Here is a 20629-nt window from a genome sequence, read left to right on the forward strand (position 1 = left end):
GAATTGAATGAATCTCAGTCTTAGACCATCTTTACCACCAGAAAAAAAAATCGAAGCAATATTATAATATGAAAAGCTAATGATGCCTGTTTGCCATGGCAACATGTAAAATTCTCACTTGCATCATCAGCAAATGAAAGGTAATGTTTAGCAGCTTATAGTGTTGTACTTATCTAACAAGTATCACATGAGAATTACAATGAATCCTGAGCTTTAATTTTGGGATGCACAAAGAAAACAACTGAAAATTATATGCATTTTTTAATGATCACACTGAAGCTAGAATACACCCCTCGAGTTAAGATAAGAAAACTGTGTCAAGGTCAATATACAAACAATTCTTTTTTCCAACATTATGTCCTTCGTATATTGAGCAATAAGCGAAACACACAATAACATTCATTTGATATGCATACCCATTTTCGATAAGCTATCAAAATATACAGTACTTGGGTTTTTCTATCAGTAGTAACAGAGTGAAATGGATCTTGGCTACTCTGATTTAAGAATAATTACAAAATATTATCCTTGCACTAATTATTGCAGATGTTGTTGTCTCATAAACACTGATTTCAAACATAACACACTGATTTTAATCATAACATAGTATGTGATCAACACGAACCACAATTTTTGCATTGTAGGCCTAACCATGCCAACTCTATCGAGACTGAAACACCATGCCACAACAGAGCAGAGTCATCTTACTGCGCAGTCTATCCTGCGAGTTGATGTTCCCCTTTAAAGCACTCTGCTGCTCGTCAGCTAGGTCATTGATCGTAGGGAGGAGTTTGGTTATGACTTCCCATTAGTTTCCACGCAGCAGACAGTGTACAGGTTTAACTAATGAACCATGCAAATATAATGACTCTTTCCTGACAGAGTAAAGTGACTTTGTTATAAATTCATGACATCATCGCCTCTGCTGATTTATACATGTTTGCAACTGACATTATTATGTAATGAAAATAATTGCAATATTATATTCCTATAGCTCTATTTTTTGTCCAATTCAGATGAAACATCTACCATTGTTTGTCTGATATTACTACATGTATGTCACATATCAAAGTCAACAAAGTCAACTGCACTTTGATGCTGAACTCTAGTACACTGTCATGATAACCACGTTTAATGTAATTGGAACAGCAGGGTTTTACGTGTTGTTTTATAAAATAGGCTTCAGAATCATCATCTGCAATCTGATTGGTCAATTATCATGCATTGAAGTTTACTAACCCACACTAAGCCATGTGTCCAGTAAAATCCGAATGCATAGCTCAAGCCTTATATTGTAGGTGTACCAGATGCATAATGAAAATTTTCATGAATTTACGGGCCTATTTTATAAAACAAATGATGCACATTTAACTTTGGAAACAGTCTAAACCCAACTTGCTGCACTCGTGGGTTTAAACAGTTCCAAAGTTTAACTAACGCATCCAATTCTCACCAATCCAGTCTTTCCTGTGCATCATTATGTATTGTAATGCTGCAATACTTTAGTGTACATGCAGCAATATATTGTGAGATCACAGAACAACATGGTATAGACATAGGTTATTTGAGTCAAATGTCATACACATACATAGCTGATAATATTTCTCTCAGTGACACCCACATAGTACGTGCATGCATGTATACCCCTGCCACTGCAAATTCAATCCTCTCCTTTGGTACAAATAGCATTCCTTCCGTTTCACGGGCAGCTGGTTTGAATTAAAGTAGTTACGAATGTAACTTCACATAGGACTAAACTCCTTTTGTGTGACAAAAAGAGCATGCATAACTCTTAAATCTATAAATAAAGCAGCTAAACTTTGTATTTTATATACAGAGCTGCTGGTGAGACAGAATATTGACTACAGGGAAACAAATCTGCATCCGACTGTATCATCACAGAAATTCCTGGACATGAAAAATGGGAACACGCTGAAGGATTTATCACCCTTTGAAAATGGACCTGCACCTCTACCATTGGTACCAGCAAAGTATAAATACACTGTACATCTAAATGTGTACACAGTTTGAAATCCTGCAGTACAGATTTTACTTCACTCCATGGCAGAGCTGACAATGGAAGAGATTGACAGAGAATTTCTCTCTAGAGGTGTGTCAGGTCAAAATACAAAAGTCAGTACATATTTTGCGTGGGGCACACAGGCACGCATGAATAAACCGAACACAATGTTGTGTATAGTAAATCTTGTTGCGTCAACACTGGAGGCTTATAAACAAACACACAACCACACACAAAACAAAACAACAATCAGAAGCACACATACAAACAATAATACACACATTCAATCCATTGAGTCTGGGACAAGTCCATCCCATATACAAACTGTAACTGCACAAAACCCACTAATGTCACAACTATGCAGTCTGTACTTTGTGACGTTAACACTTTGTGGTGTCTGAAATCCATTCAAATTCATTCATTCTTCACCTAGAGAGTGGCGGCAAACAATACCCATCCAAATGTATTGTGTTTTGTAGCTTCCATTTCCTTCCCCCAAACTTCTCTCTCTATACAAAAGGGTGGGTCAATGATACTTCCAGCAAAAATTTCCCTTTGATTCGAAGAACAGTGAAGTCCAAACTGCGCTACAGGCTCAAGAAAGAGCACTCTTCCATATCCTTTGAACAGTGTCTGTGTACAATGGGTGGCCACCTTTGATGGAAGTAATGCTATTGGCTATGCCTAAAAAGATAGCAAGATTTTATTGTTCAATCCCATTCTTACTGGAAGAAAATGTTAAACTTTCTGATCCTATTGCTCAAAAATTTGAGAAATTGTAAAAACAGCTTCAAGTATCAGCATCCATACATATTTGCTTTATTGTCAGTTTAATACTTACTCAGGAGCCAACACCAATAGGTAATAACTTAAAATACAACAAGCACTTAACACTGAATCTTTCCATCAGATTGATTCAATTCTATTGTCCCTGTAAAAAGACATTCTGTTCACTTTCATTTCTTAGTTCCTTGATTTTCCAAAGTTGAAGTCAACTTATATTGGCACTAGAATACAAAATAAATTGCACCATTGATTTAATAGCATCAATTAATAAAGCATTTGGTCATAATTTTGTTTTGTTTTTTTCTGACAGATTTGGTCTCAGCCCAATCAAGGAAATGCAAGGATTTCAGTAGCTTGCAACAGTTTGTCCAAAAAAAAAAAAAATACAGACCCATCTGACAAAACACTTGATGACATGCCCCTCTGGACTCTTCTGAAATCCAGTATAATATCAATGCACTATACACAAATGCGTTGACTTCTTCCACTGGACTACAATTTTGAACCCCCCTCTCTCTACACTCAGTATGGTAACGGCACAAAAAGTTAAGTTGCACTCGTGCGAGAATAATGCAAAGTAGAGCAGGCATGATCATTTGAGTTTACTTACTGAGTGATTGACAGGAGTATTGGTTACAGGGGAGAGGGGGAACAACTTAGAAATATATGTCAATTCTGCAGCTATTCTCTGTTAATGATGACTTGCCATTCCATCACAATCTCTCTTTCTTTTTACTGGGGGTAGATTTCATGGCTACGAAATGAGTGAAATGAAATACTAAAAGACCGGAGGTCGAGGAATATGATATGAAAGGTCGGAGGTTACTAGTCAATTTGAGCAAAGTATCTGCCTCAATCTATATTTTTTTTGTTCTTTTAATTGTGTGTGTTGTTCGTTTTTAGTTTGTTGATGTTGTGTTGTTGTTGTTTTTTGTTCTAAGCAAAACCACATCAGATCCAGTACTATCACAGTATGCACATTGAAGCATTTCCAGGTATTCCAATAAAGAAACTTTCTAACATACTTTTATAGATGAATTACGTACTACTACATTAAGCCAAATGTCACAAGGTACTATAGCTACCAAGATTGCAGTTTACTTGAAGTTTATTCAAAATACTTTTTTATGCTTACATCATTACACTGCATTATTACCACTTCCCTCTAAAATGAACACAATATGAACCAAGAGCCACATAAATATTTTCTCAAACTGAAATGCTAGTATTTGATCTTTCCATTAGTCCACAAGAGCCAAGTGTAAATTTGTTCGTAGATTACTACGCCTTCTGTACACAGAAGGTGTAAACACATACAGCAACTTGTAACTTCAACAAAACACAGCTTCAAAGAGACTTTGACACCAGCCTATCTACTTGTCATATATTCGTTAAGCCACCTGTTCAATGAAACTTGTACACACATATCTTCCAGCAATATGCAAGTTCACCAAGCTAGTTGTGAGATACAATTTTGTATGAACCATATAGTCCACACTTATAATCAATCACAGTAGGAACATATCTTTGGAAGTTTCATTTGATTTGAATCTTTAATTTTTACACTCTACAGTTGCAGTCTCTCTTGGCAATAAATAATCTTAGTGTTACTACATGTTAAACTAAAAAGAGTTAGATCTCACCTTGAATACAGAATCAAGTGATCAAATCTTGCAATGTCAAAACCTATTCATCTGAGTAGTCAGGTGGAATGGCAAAAACATATTGAATAGAACCCTGCATTTGTTGGCCCATCCCATGAAACTACATGTACCTATAATATTATTTTCATAGTTGCATACCACCCTTTTTAAACTACCACAACGAGAGCCAATCAGGACCAGGATTTGCAGTTGTTACCATGGCAGCTGCCATCAGAGCAAACCATAACAAAAATATGAAATTTATAAAGCATGAAGATATATAATCTGTCTATTCAAATATCAAGGAAAGTACCTGTATTACTCTTACATGTGCAAGTACAAGTAATTCTGTAAAAACACACACATGTGCATCTGTCATTGATGTGTACAATGTAATAAGTGGTCCTGATAGGGAATGACATAACATGCTGTACATAAATGTAGACCAAAATGTCACCTCATCATGGAGGGTAATGCCTGAATGCCCAGGTGCATTGCATCATCTACCATTGGTAGTCTGGTACTGACAATCGGGGCCTACCTTGTATATCCCACATCAAGATCTAAGAACAGAATTCATTCTGTCTTGACAACAAGTAACAAATGCCAGATTTGAAACAGCTCTGTGTTATTCGCTGAATGATCATACTACTGTTTTATCACAAAGTAGGCGCCTATCCTAATTTCAATGCAGTGCTGCTATATATATTTTTTTTTTTTTTTTTGAAGTAAAATGAGTGAACCTAACTACATTTGGATTTCATAAATCCATATCAGGTTCATTGCAATTTTATGTATAATTACAAGGTAGGGAGGGAGTGCTGAAAATTTTGACAGACATATTTCTGTTTATATTTGGCAGAAACAGAAAAATATAGATTTTTTTAATGGGGAAATTTTATTGATAAAGAATTCTTTTGAAAATCACAATGTATACAACTTGTATGAGCATAAGGAACTATGATTTCCTATTTCAGAAGCACTTACATTGTTGGCCTACATAGATATTCACATTCACTTTCTCTTATATTTTATTTTATTTATATATTTTTTTTTTCATCAAGGCACCATTAACTTGTTTATACATAACAATTCAATAGGTGCATGTCTTCCTTGGTTTCACTTGGTATGGTCCAAACAGATTAAATGTCTTTACAGCTAATAAAACACCCAGATGCATGAATCTTAGGCACCGGCTTTTGAATCGGTGTATATTTCAGTTACATGTACATGTAAATGTGCCAGTAAACAACTTCCTCAAGACACCCGGAGATTGGTGGCCAACTCTCAACACAGATAATACATTGATGTCACAGGGTGATGCCAACTGGGCGGTGGAATGTACAGGACAAACAGCCACGAGATCACGATGCTTTACTGGTGCAGTAGTACCACCACTATGTAGTTTGCAGTACCAGTTAATTTTCCCCCTTGTATTTCTCAGCAGCATGGCATTCATACCTCCCTGCACAGCCTCTTGGCTGTTTTCACACCCTCAGTGCTATCTACATATAATTAAACAATGAGCTCTACGATATCCTCACTCGGCACAGTTTCGATAGCTGTTGTAAAATATTCAGCCTCATTTAATAGCAGGGACAGCAATGCAAAATTCCCTCGAGCCAGAGTCGAGGATATGTATACCAAGTGGAAACATTGCTTTACATTGTACTGTAATATCTGTACATGTAGTAAACACCTGTCGCAAAAGGGGGGGGGGAGACATATCGATATCAAATGCAGTCACTACTTCCATGTAGTCTGCTAAAATGGCTTATTTCTTCATCACATAAAATACCTCATTACAATTGACAATGTACAATATGTATACAAACTGTACAAACAGTAACTGACAGGCCGTGATGTGGCATTTCAGTTGCTGGTGGGTTCTCCAAGCACTACTTGCATGTCAGTCATTCAGGGTAAAACTGTAGTCACAAACAATGTGATGATGTTGACATTTCCAGCGATACTGTTGTATAATACTACCATAATCATTCCATAAACATTGTTTTCCATCTTTATTTAAAAACACAGTATCATGACATCACTAGAGATCACCTGAACATTTACTTGACTGAAACAATACATTATCTAATTATTCTGATGTTCTTGGGGATTATTTCATACATGCTGCAAATGAAGCAAATTGATGACACATAGAATGGAATAATATGAATAAATGAAGAAAATAAGATTTGTTTGAATGCGTTATGAAGTTAGTGATTAGTTTGATGTGAAATGTAACAAAATATACATTCAAAATATACACAGGCGATATAGGCTTACATTTTTGGCTGTGATTTCATTTACATCAGTGTCAGGAGATGGCTGACATTCTTGAGATACCAACACACATAAGTCTTACCCCAATTAACATATCATATAAAATGTGTCATGTCGGCTACAAATTCCTACTTGGTCAAAAGCATAGAGTAGCTCCTTGCCTATAACTTTGGTTCTACATTGCAATTACAACCACTAATACATTGCATCATTGTCTTATCCTATTACCCTTGATTAAAAAAACAAAACAAAACAAAATGCATGGCATATCAGGCAATATTTCCAGCAAACATAACTCAATGCTGCAAGCCAAATCAAATATCCTGCGAGTACCCTGTAGTATCTAGCATGGTATATCATACATGTAGAGTTGTTTTGCCAAGTAAAGGCAAGCTGTGTCACGAGCAGTATGTTTTTCTGGCTCGAAATGGGCCAATGTCCTTCAAATACTGTTGCAATGGTCAACCTCAGATTGACTCCCGGTAAGTTCACAGGGATTGACAGCCATATCACATACAGGTAGTGGCAGCAGTTGGTGTCTAAGTCTGCATGTATTATATGATGAAAAACATATCAGACTAATAAAGATGATCTTTGCCTTGTCACGCTAAACTCTAAAATCAAACATCAGTTAAGAAATCAAACATAAAGTTTGATTTTCCTGTGTGGTTGCAGAAAGAGTTATGTTTGATTTCAAACATAAAGATCAAACATAAGTACCACGAACCGCACATAAGTTTATGTGTGGATCAACATCAAACATGCACTTTAAATCAAACATACAAGTGCCTCAAAAATATTGAGAGAAGTGCAACAGGAAACTCTCAGGGAAGAGTACACACAGTAAGAGCTACAGGCACCTGGAATTCAGCTGCTAAGCGAGCGAATGTACGATGAAGTGAAATAAGACTGCGTTATATGATGTACTTGCCATATTTTGTTTGTCAACAGAGTTCAAAAATCTCTAGCAGAATTTTATATAATATGTGTATGATCATACAGGTTAAAGTTCACAAACTTTTGCATGCTGTATCATGTTCGCTATCTACCAGAGGTTTACAAAGTATTAGACGATCATGCTGCCTATAGCAAAGTGTGATAAATCTCTTTTCCAGGGGAAGTGAATATCAGATTTAGGCTCATTCATGCATATTCATTTTGTTTTAACAGCACAAAATCAAACCTTTAAACTTGGGTTTGATCCTCAGTTAGGTTTGATTCAAATTATGTTTAATTTTGTCAATATGTTTTTAATATTTCAACAAAAGTTCTATGCAACAGGTAATCTCGTGATATGTCTCCTCTACCACTATGTACCAGTAGTACAAGGAAGAAAGAAAGGTCTAACTCAACATGAAACCAGATACCCGGTAATTGCTTTTACAAAATTGGGCCAACAAAATTGGGCCAACACACATAATATGCACACACTATTTACAAATCAAATGACTGCGGAAGTTAATTACATTTTCATCACTTCCAGCAGATTGTTCGTATCAATATGAATCAAATGCTTGGCGATACTGGTATATCAAATAAGACATACCAAAGAGCAGGTATACCTGAAGATTTGGCAGTATCACAGAGGGGTTGAAAGTCAGCAGGTGTGTTTTCATTCACCCTAACTTATAACATCATTCAAAACTGATCACTGGCTGGTTGTGGAATTGCTACTCAAAGCTCTCTCTTTGTTTTTTGTTTTGTTTTTGTTTTTTAAACTGATCAGACTGAAGCACAAAATACTCCCCATAGGGATAAAACCACACCAATAGCAAAGGAACTGAGATTAGCTGGGATTCGAAACCGTACAATTGGATATATATCACAATGGGCTTAATAACTCCAGTTCATCTTCCTCCTGAAATAGGTCAAGTATGTCATGCCAAAAGTAATAACTTACATTGCCAGGCAGGCCAAGTTTCACTGTAAAAAAGAACAACAAATCACGAAGATCCTTCCTCGGCAGCTTTACTCTAAACAAAAGTAATCTGGCAAACAACACTTCAAGCTGGTGATCAGGTTTCTTTCCACTCCCTGCTCAGTCCGACATAATTTAGATACACGAGGGTAAATTTGAAATCCTTTTCTAAATAAATTTCTTTTACACCAATAATATGTAAAATGAAATAATTCCATACAGCATATAGGCTTGAAATGAAAATCACATTAGGACTTATCCTATTTAAACAATATTCAAACAAAATACTAGTTATGTATAAATAGAATGGCTTGATAATATTACCAGTTATAAGAAATATGCTCTATAATAATAATTTTCTATCAAATTTGGGCAGTTTCTCTAAATTTTGTTCATTCATGTTTACAATATGATACAAGAGTTCCAGATATTTAATTTTTACAAACAGAAAGTAGTCACAATTTTCTGACAATCCATATTCACCATTTAAAGCCCTTTGTATCCAATGTATTGTACACTTGCTATAAATATTGTAAGGAGATATTTGCGAACAGAAATCACAAGTGAAACACTTGCTTTGAAGTGGCTACGATGCACGTATGTAACATCGTCAAGCAGTCTTTGTATTATCATTTCGTCACCACTCACTCATGCAGTCGAGGTCGACCACTTTGGAAAGTTCTACAACAATGAACCCTCATGGGTCTATTTGCTCAGCAAAATGAGAATTTTGGCAAACCAAGTCACATGACACAGTCTCTTAACCTTCTTGACTTCATCTCCCTCGCTATGAAAAGACGGTATTTTTCCTTCTTTTATTTCTACACAAGTCACATGAACTTTGCATGGGAGTAAAATGTACTTGTGTATGTGAGGTATGCATTTATAATGCACTTTCACATCTTACTAAATTCCATCCAAACAACTTTGGAGAGTTAAGTCAGTATGCACATGCTTATTTTACTTTCCAACTGCATACACAATACATGGAATGTACAGTATTCAATATCTTCTCTATGAGAGTAAAACGCTCCTACTTGAATGCGCCATACACATGTACATCAAGGATGAAATTTCAACTTCATCTGTGTATAGTACATTTTGTATTCAGTAACTTCTCTGCAGTACTACTTATCAATCACTCATAAATTTGTATAAAATGCCTTAAAACGTACTAGTACATCAAAGATAAGATGTCAACTTTGAATAATTATCAAGCTTTAGATCTGCCACGCGACCACTAAGATGATGCTAATTAGGCCAGAAATGCTATTCTGCCCATGCGCGAGACAGTTGTTTCATTGTCCAACCCAGGAGGCTGCATTGTCTTGGCGTGTACGTTGCAGATAAAGCTCGCTATTATCACATGATATAGCATGCTCCTCCATTATGAGAAAAAAAAAACCAGAAAACATGAATCCCCTGTAATTGCCTTGCTAACATGAAAAACCTTAAATTTATACATGAATATGGCATTCAATATTGACAACAAGAGTACTGACCTTTGTTTATCAACGAGAAATTTAGAAGTTCATTTACCTTTGGATGCATGTTAAATGTCCGTTTTCTCTCAAAGTCTCTCTTTTCACTCTCGGAGTAGTACAAGAGGAAGCCTTCCTTTACAATGAAAAACCTGGAGATGAGACATAAAAGTACATTGCAAACAAATCACTGCATGCAAAACAGAAAATTATACAAAAGAGGTGAGCATGCTCCTTAAAACCCGTGGGATGATCTAATCAAAGTGGTACAGTAAGTGTACCACATGAATGGCTCACAGAATTCTGTTCCTGAATGTATTGGTATGATTTGAAGTGGTCTAAAGTTCAGATTACATCAAGTGATCGAGCACTAGAGAAGCAATAAAATGCTTGCAAGCATGGTTACTAAACGATTGTACATGGTATGCATATATCAGGGCTCGACATTAGCAGAGGCCCAATGGCCAGGGACCTCTAAAAATTGATGTTGGGCCACCAAATTTCCATAAAAGCTATCTTTTGGTGCCCCGATCGGCACTTGAGATTCAAAATGGATTGCCATGTACTGCTTATTTCGGGACAGCACAATTCTTTTTCAGGCCATAAAAATGTCAGATTTAAAGATTTTAGTGGGGCAATCAGAGAAAAAAGTTAAGTGTCGAGCCCCGCATAAAGTATCTTGTTGACATAGAAATATTGACATTAATTATTGTTTTTTATGATACATCAACTCTTCCTCTCCAAAGTTGGTGACATTATGCATCATGAGCCACTTGGTTTAAGTAATCACCAGCTTGAAACCTGACAAGAGAACAGGTCATTTCCTTGGGAAAGTATACCCTTCTGATGTCTACATATGCGTTAAAAATGGTTGACTGCACAGTTCCTAGGTTATCCATAATATTTCAGTTCCCTGCTCCCATCTACACAGAACAGGTAAATGAAACTAGATGCTATCTTTACTGCTTGCATATAATCAGCTTTGATGGGTTCAACTCTCAATAAACTTGAGATGAAATTCAACAAGTCTTTGTGCTATCCAGCCATATTGCATCAAGGAGCACAACATATTTATCAGAACTGGACAGAATTATTCATGCCTAGTGGCTAGAAAAAAAAAAACTACTGCTGATATCATATCAATCCAGATGCATCACAGAGTTAATGGGGAAGGAAAGAAACCTCTCACAAACATCATGCACTGAAGGGGACTCCTCCGCACATCATTACGGTATCAAGTAGAGAATACATGTGAGAGCGCATCCATGACTCAACTCTACGTGGGGGGGGGGGGGGGGAGTGAAAGTACCTAGTCACAGGCATTTGTCTTTGCTCTTTACAATGTAATAGCAATTTGCACCGAAGGCTGCCCCATTGTTTGCAGATGATTATAATAATGTCCCTACAATGCAATGACACGCAAGGCTAATGTGTATAGTATTTAATTAGTAATGTGCGTTTGTCTTTGTGAATGTTCAGCAAATTGTAACATGGCATTCCCAGTATATCCAGACAAACCTAATTATCATTACAGATTTATGAGGATCTCTCGTCTGTGACTCCAATGACAGAAATCATTCATCTACGTCAGCCCCGGAGTTGTGATTACAGCCTGAAAGACCGAGCAATGAGCTCTTCTGCAGAACAGGTGGTGGGGAAAACTGGGATATACTTGAAACATTAACTAAGCACCCTTAAACACAGGACATTGCCTTTACCCAATATCTACAAGTCAACAGAGTACACGTAAGGCTATTTAAACCTTGAGGAACTGGGACACCCTGTTATAATCTTTGTGACAATGATAAACCCACTGACAAGTTTTGAACCTGGTTGTTCCTTAACTAAACATCACAGGGGTATATTTCAATGTATAAAATTAAAAAAAAAGTTTTCTACAGTTACTTCCATTCTGTCATCATGTATACACATCTAAAATTCACGAGGCCTACAGTGGAAAAGAATGTTTAAGAAAGAGGTGAAAGTTTGATCCAAATAAAAGCATGTTAACTTTGACATTACACAAATTACCATTCTACAAAGAAGTGTTGCCTATTCAGCCTATAACTATCATAGACACAATATTCCCAATCATTAATTTATTCAATTAAGCTCAACATAAGCTCAACATAATGCATACTTTGCTTTCAAAATTAGCCTCAAAATTAATGAACGCAACACCTTTCAGAATATTTGACATTTAGTTACAACTGAGACGTAACATCGCACCGAGGTCTAATCTTTCCCTGTGAACCAGTTTGCTTGAATCTTCAAGCTCTACACTGATTATTTTCAGCCAGGTACCGGTGTTCAATTTAACACACTCTTTAAAAAAAAAAAAAAAATTGTTACAGGGGATGTGTACCTCTAATTTAGGTCACAGAGACAAGAGGAAATGTCAAATTTCCTGAATCACAAATAAGTGATAACTGTCCCCCTGGCCATCTAGAGTGATTAAGGCTACCCAAGTCAGGTGCTCTGGTCAGATAAAGTGTGGGGATGAGCCAAGGAAAAGTTCCCTCACATACATTGTACCACCTACCGCATTCTTACTCTCTCCCCGAACTTTAAGTTTAGCAAAGATAAGTGCAGGTCCATTTCCTGCCAGATTTTACACCCCAGTGAGGAGGCTTTGACAAGATTTAAATAGAAATTGGGAGACAAATCCGGGATGGGATGACTCTCGTATTAGTCATTCATCTGGCACTGTCCATGTTCTTCCACATTTGGCTTTCCACAAGAGCACACACAAATTTGGGGAACAGCCAACAACTGTGGCTTCTTACATGGAGAATGAGTATATATATTCCATGACTGGGCATATTTTTACAGAGACCATCACAGGTACAGACACAAAGAAAGTTGTAATTAAGACCATGCAATCATGCAATTACACACATGTAACAGTTAGGCTCTTCGTTTACTGTTTCCAGTCACCTGTAATTTGTTAAATGAGTCAGAGCACATATGCCTACATGGGTAGTTATAATATGTACAGTAGATGCATTTCTGAAGTTGGTGATTTTTCTCATGCAATTAAAGCCTTCAGCGGTGTTTGTATCGCTTGACCTTTAATCTTAGATTAGTCATGATGCAGTAGGAATTCTGCAGGATGGGAAGAGTCCAAATTATGATAATTGTCTTTGTCAGTGGTATTACTACACATACTATACTGTAGTTCTTTCTTCAGCTCTACAGTTTTGTTTGAAATGAAAGGAAATTACAATCTAATACTCCAGGACAACGCACATTCTCTTTTTCTTCAGGATGATGTTTTGGAGAAGCTACAAGTATGTTTTATGATACAGAATAGATGAGAATGTAAAAAATACTGCATATCTACACAGGGTTTATTACAAGCATAGGCCTACATATATCTGCTGCCTAAACACAGCAGAAAAAAAAAAAACATTTAGAGATGAATATTCTGGCACTGAAAGTGAATACAAAACCACATATCTGCAAAGAATTCAGGTAGGGACCTTGTAATCAGGGAGGACAGGTGCCTGGACATTTAATATACAGTGACCTACTGTATGTATACCCCCCCCCCCTTCACTGCATTAGACCTGCTACCAAAGAATGTGGCGAGAATGACTCATTAAATTGATTCTAGATCACTCTCTCCCAATTAGTATGAAAAGTGAAAGGCTGAGTTCCTGTTTGCCTGTACGAAAAATGCTACTCATTGTACAAAAGATTGTGAGTTCAAGGGTGCGACTCTCATTTTCTTTCTTTTTTCCCAGAGCTTACAGTTTGACTAATCTCCAACTCTCATTATCAAAAGCAATCATTTCTGTACAATGTAAATTTATGGCATTCACGAGGTTGCGGAGTTGAGGGAATAAATTGATGAAATCTACCAATACTGATGTCACTGCAGTTCTATTACAGCTGTATAAAGTAACGCTCTACTTGGGAAAAACATGGGCAGCAAAATCAAAGCCGTTGCAATATTTCACACTGGGCAACTTCAAGTTCTGTGCTACTGCTAGTAGTAGAGCTGTACTCACTGGCACTGGTGCTGAGTGTAACCTCCATAACTCGAGCTCCAACATCCATGGTCAGATCTATGCAAGCAATACCAATTGTTGCCCAACACTAATGCTATCTCCACACCACTGCGAAGTCTCACAGGAATTGCATTATATGACAAAAAGTACAGTTTTGGCGTCAACCTGCTTACATCTATTGATTTCAAGTTTGGGATTATTGTTGGTGCTGGTGTTGAGACCTGCACAAAATGTAAATCAGCTCATGTATCCAACTTGAAATCACCCACTTTGTGAAATACTGAGCTTTTTCTCTCACTCATATATCTTCTATAGATCTTCTTAAATTTTCGGTGGTTAGGTTAGCATCTGGATATTGAAAGCACAGTGCAATTCCACAGAATGTACTTTACTTAAAGGTTGACTTTAATAAAAATTAGTTACACAGAATGTTAAGTAAAAAAAAAAATAGAATATCTCACTTTAAGCTGTGAGGAAGGCTTCTTATGTCCCCCACTGATTTTGTCATACCACTCTACATTACTTTAACCTTGTTAGCTTACACACAGATGCATACACTGTACGCATGCATTTATTGGGCAAGAGGTGGGGACGGCTGCATCCATGTGTAAGCTGACAAGGGTAGGGTGGTGTAGAGCAGTATGGCAAAATAAGAGGGGTGGATGGGGGACATAAGAAAGTCTTTTCAAGTTAAAAATAGAAATTCCTGAACTTTAAGTTTTGATTTGATTTCGAAAAAAACACAATCTCTATCATTATAGGCCTATCATTCCGTTCCCTCTGTTTTTACTATAGGGTGACTCTAGAGTCTATATTCAAACAACATCAACTCACATGCGGTGTAGAACTGCACTTACAAATGTCCTCAGTTTAGAATTAGAATGTGAATTCTAATGCTGAAGTCTACCCCAAGACTGTTAGCATTACCAGCCCAACTTTGGGATGGTTTCACTGCAACATTGAAGTAGATACAATGTACAGAACGACCAATCTGTATTACATTTGTAACAAGATTTGGCAAGACTTCCATATGTACCCCCCGCTATGCGTTATGTATAAGTAACATGAATAAGTTTAAATGGCTTTGGGATTAGCATTAGAGTTTACTCAGTTTAGGATTAGGGTTAGGGTTAGGGTTGGAGTTAGGGTAACATTGATCTCGGTGTCCAAGGCAGTGAAATGCGGACTTCAGAGGAAGCTCATACAATACTTCTTCTCGAGTCAATACGCAGAATGGAACGCTAGATTCGTCCAGTCCAATGTTGGATGCACTGCCTGGCACAGGGCGTTAGAGCTGCCAGATCCCCCTTTGTGCAAGGCTCTGGTAGAAGTGGACAGACCAGGAGATGTTGCATAGTCTGCTCCTCTCCACACAGGCAGGTGGTGTCATCATTCTCACTATACCCCCACTTTGGTAGGTTACTTTTGCAGCGGCCAACAGCACTTCTTAGGCGATTGCAGCAAGACCAGAAAGGCCATGCCTCATACAATGTAAGTGTATAATAATGGGGGGGGGGGTACATATGGAAGTGTTACCCAAGATTTACTTGACTGACTGTACCTGGATACTATAGTACCGACTATTAAACAAATGCTACACTACAATGTCCAATGTAGGTCATATTATTCACATACTATACTACTCTCATAGCCCAACCACACACTGTGCGACTTGCTGCATATTAAGATTACTGATAGGGTCTAATTAATGTCTAGCCCGACCAGACGCCGTGCTTTGCACAGCGTCCCCGCGCACCTAGCCCGACCAGACGCCGTGCTTTGCACGGCGTCCCCGCGCACCAGCACGGCAACACTTGTGTACAGCGACAGGACTGTGTACGTATACTTAGTTAACGTCATACTGTAAAAGTGGAAATTTTCTCGGTGTTGAAATTTTTGCACATTTCGCACACTTATAGACCTATTAGACATAGGTCTACTTGATGTCTTGATTCCGTAGAATTAAAAACATGCGAAACTCTGCTTACCCAGCCGAGCGTGAAAATTACTCCCGCAAAAATATCCATTAGTTATCCAGTAGATAAATAACTTTCAACTAAAGATCAGACAATAAGCCTACAGTACATTATTTATTAGTTTTAATAGTACAGACTGTCACAAATCTCTTTTAACATGCAATGACAGTTGGGCTGTAGAAATATACCTTTTTGCCCACTTTGTGGAGCCATTTTGACTGAAAGGCTTCTTCCAAAGCACTCCCCATCTTTGCACTTTTGATGGTAGTGTATCTCCTCCTCCTCCACCGTAGATCTCTGAAGACATGATTTCTGTCTTGAAGATGTTGTTGTTCAAGTCTTGAATGTCAGTTCACTGCTATTCCTGCTGGATGTCATGTATAATTACACATAATCACCTTGATCCTGTTTGTGTGGTAGGGCAAAAGTGCAGGCAACCACTTTCCAGCCAGCCGGCCCTCCTGGCTGCAGCTGCAACGGCAAAACAACCGGCAAACTGGCACGCAATCGCCCGGCACGGTACCACTGCACTGCACCCTCGCGACGACGACTTCAGCTACCGGTACCGTTTGCTGAATTCGTGTGTTGTAACTTCACCGTAGAAGTACTAGCATCCAACTCAGACAAAGATCAAGTCGCAAGTGCATGTAAACAAGTAAATCCAAGACTGATTCTCTCTTCTACCTCCCTGATTGACGGAAAATAAAAATCATGCGACCTGTTGTTGTCGATAGCCAGCTAACGTTACCCCTTAAAGTCTGGAGAGGTTTAGTCGTAATTTAACCTGTTGGCAGCATCATGAACCAGATTGGAAATACTTCTCCAGTCTAAACAAAGCTGACTGACCATTTATTAAGTCCACCCCCTTGTGACACTTTCACACCAGCATAGATTTTAGAAAGCTCTTCCGAAAATGCCACTCGTGCACCAAATTAGGTATCGACTGAACGAACGACAAGCGTGCGGTAGTTATACTACAGACGCGGAAATGGCTGCAAAGGGTAAACACCGACCGACGAGATACCACGAGCCTGCTGAGATGAGCGGCTGTATGCTTTCTCAAGGACTCTGCGAGATGATGGTATACGGTATGTACGTAGATCTACCGTCGATAGCATAACTAGCACTTCACCGCTACTTCCTGAATTTGATCAGTGTTCTAGTGTACGTGTAAACGCGACTGCGGTTTGCTATCCACCCTCCCGATTACGACGACGCATTGGACTGTTAGAAAACTGTAGATGGCGTTAGTCAGATGAAGCCAGAGGGGGTTGATAGATCTATCAACCCGCTCTGGATGAAGCCAAAGAGATTTTTCTCCTCCCCGGGAAAATCTCTTTGGATGAAGCCATACCCCTCGTATTGATAAACTGGATGGCCTCTACGGTAAATCTCTTCCACCTCACTGGTTTCACAAAAGGCCCGTTCACACGCAAGAGGGAGCTTTGCGTTTTTAGAATACAATGTGTTAAAATTCATTGATCTGGTGCACACTTTTGGTGGACTGATTTGCAAGATATGAACAGTCCAAAATGCAAGAAAAAAAAAAAGAATATTCAGGGACAAAGCAAAGTGTATAGCTAAATCGTGGCATCTGTCTGCTCTTTATCCGCGTGTGTGTCGTAACCAAGTTTATCGAGGTGAACCAATAAGGGGCGGGAGCGTTTGCATTTTTAGAACTGGGCACCGTTTCATGAAAGTTTTCAGCCCTGACAAGTTGTCAGTCTCAGGCAGTTTCAGAAAAATCCTTGGTTTTGATTGGCTGAGAAGCTCTGGTCACTGACTGTTACTATGGTAATAGTCAGAGACTGACAAGTGGTGCTTTTTTTTCCGGAGCATTTGCAAATCTTTCATTGAAAAGGAAGTGAACAAAAAGCCCGAGTATTGGGGGATAATGTAAATGGCTAAATTATTGTAATATCTGTCATCACCTCTCTATATATATATACACACGTGTCTTCATTGTGTACTATATCTGAAGAGGGAGGGTGCTCATGTGGGATGGGGTGTCCCCCTCTACATCATGAGGGAGCTTTTGCATCTAAATTTCTTTTTTTTCTTTTTTTTTTTAGGATTGAAATTCAACGATCTGCTGCACACTTTGGGAAAGAAAAATTTGCTATAAAAATACTAATTCTTTTGAATAGTTTCGCAGGTACAAATTCTAGCAAAAATGCCAATAAATACACTCAGCAAGAAAAGAAAGTAAAACCTTTTTCAAGTTCTTATTTCTCATTGAATATTAGGCTAATATTGATGGTTTATGTACCATATTAAAGGCAATTTAATTGGTTATCACCCTAGTAGGCCAATAAAAAGAGAAACGTTATGCATGAGTGAACATATTCGTTCTTCTCTTCCAAGGCACATAAGTAAAAATTGCAAAAATGGACAAGTTCTCATACATGCGTAATATGTGCTCTTCCATATATAACAATGAGAACAAAGAACAAATCCAACACAATAAGAAACAAAAATTGATTTGGAAAAATTACCCATTGGTCTCTAATGTCTGTGTAGCCCCCAAAGATTAAGAAAGACAAAAAAATAATGGAGAAATTGAAGAATCTTCTGTCAAATCCAAATTCAAATAACAGTAGAGAAGAGGCAGTATTAACATATATGGTAGAAATTTGAATGGTTTTTTTTTTTTCGAATTAAGCACAGTGAAAATGATAACTGGTTCTTGAATTTGTCTCATGAATTCTTAAATTCCTAAATTAAAATAAAACAAATAAAAAGAATCTGTCCATTTAACCACCTTCGCGGCTTGCTCCCCACGTCATTTGAATCTGAGTGGACAGAAAAGTCTTATTTTCCCCCTTTAGTTTTCCACTTTTTTGAAGGCATTACAAGGGAACAAAACTTATTTTTGCTATTCATTCATGTCTCTCGTTGTGTCATATTGGTCTTTTGTTATCATTGCTATCTTGAAGGGCATTTGCAAATGAATGACTAAAATGTCAAATTCTACCATTTTTACTTTTGTGCCTTGGAAGACAAAAACGAATGTGCTCACTCATGCGTAAAATTTCCCTTTGTATTAACCTACCAGGGTCGATAGCCAATTGAATAACCTTTAATATGGTATACGACACGAGATTTTTATCAAAATCTTCTGTGAAAAATATGCACTTGAAAAAGTGTTTACCTTCCTTTTTTTGTATATCGGGAGTGGGGGACGATTCCCCCACCCCCTGAAAAACTCCAGGGGGAGGCCTGGGGTCACATTCCCCTCGCTGCTACATAATTTTTGACCAAACACTAATCATAATAATTTTTATGTACATGAAAAGTTGACACAGGCTGTAATGCTGCTTTACAAGTCTTTCATTTTTAGTTGGCCCTCTTCTCTCCCCCCCCCCCCCTCTCTCTCTCTCTTTCTCTCTCTCCTCTTCCCTCTCTGGTCTTTTTATTCTTCATGTCCGCTTTTCTCCATTCATCATTATAGAGCTTATGGAGATTTATTGAGTGCCCCACATCTCTGTTCAACCTTGTCTTTTGCGCTGGCCTCTCTCTACGAAAAATACAATTATTTTGAATATATAGTTCAATACATGTATGTTTGTTAAAATACATTTTTCGTTTGTTTTCCTTGAAATTGTACCAAAAACAAAAATGTGAAATTCGAAATAAAAATTGATTTGAAATGAAATTGGAAGCGAGAACCATTATTCCTTGTTGTTTTAATTGCTGTTTTCTAAGTTCACTTTTCTGTGATATAGGCATATATTATTATGTATATGTATATATATATATATATATATATATATATATATATATATATATATATATATATAATTATGTACAAGTGTATATATTTTTATTGCTATAGATATTGCGCATTCTCCTATACTTTTAAGTCCTTCCTAATATTTTGCACTCCGCTTTTCTCTCCTCCATTTTGCCTTTTCCTCAATTCAGTATGTCCTTTTCCCACTCCTTTTCTCTCTCCACTGGTATATCATCGTCATTCCATAATCCGATTCTTCTCCTCCACTGTTCTCATTTTCATACTCTTCTCTTCTGTATACTTTCTGCACCATTCTCAATTTTGCCATCTCCTCTATACTCTGCAACGGCGCTCTTCTTATACATGAGTGGGGATATGTAAAAGTTGAAAGTAGAGCTGAAGGTACATATGGTCTGCATGTCTTTCATGATTGCCATGGAGTCTCCCCCTTCCTCTTTTCAACTCCACTCTCCACGGACGTCGGTTTGGTCTTTGCATATCATGGTCATCGTCATCGTCCAAAGAGAGTGCAAAGTGGAGATGTCAGTCGAGTGTGACGAAGAGGCCATCGATCACAAACCACAGAAGTCACAAACTAGACTAGCGCCCTCAGAGTCCTCAGAAAGTCAGCTTCTTTCTCTCCCACCCCACCCCCTCCATTCTTCCTCATACATGTTGCACTTTGTCCTATACATAAACAGCACGGTGTTCTATGTCCCTGCTTGAAAAATGAAATGAACAACAATTACAATGGCGTTATTGAAGAAGTGATC

The 20629-nt window shown here is 37.8% G+C and overlaps 1 protein-coding gene across 1 annotated transcript in view; it reads right to left on the reverse strand.

Moving 5' to 3' along the window:
* The window catches only part of LOC139735313 (pleckstrin homology domain-containing family D member 1-like), a 66459-nt gene extending 49264 nt beyond the window's left edge, over window positions 1-17195 (reverse strand). The window contains exons 1-2 of the mRNA XM_071646070.1: window positions 16312-17195; window positions 10193-10286 (exon numbers count right to left, since the gene is read on the reverse strand). Coding sequence (XP_071502171.1) covers window positions 10193-10286; window positions 16312-16430 — 213 coding nt within the window. The 5' untranslated portion in view covers window positions 16431-17195. The remainder of the gene's footprint in view (window positions 1-10192; window positions 10287-16311) is intronic.
* Window positions 17196-20629: the final 3434 nt, after the last annotated feature.

Source organism: Diadema antillarum, unplaced genomic scaffold (genome assembly GCF_040938485.1).
Source record: "Diadema antillarum isolate AM-2024a unplaced genomic scaffold, OU_Dant_1.0 scf00000027, whole genome shotgun sequence".
Lineage (NCBI taxonomy): Eukaryota > Metazoa > Echinodermata > Echinoidea > Diadematoida > Diadematidae > Diadema > Diadema antillarum.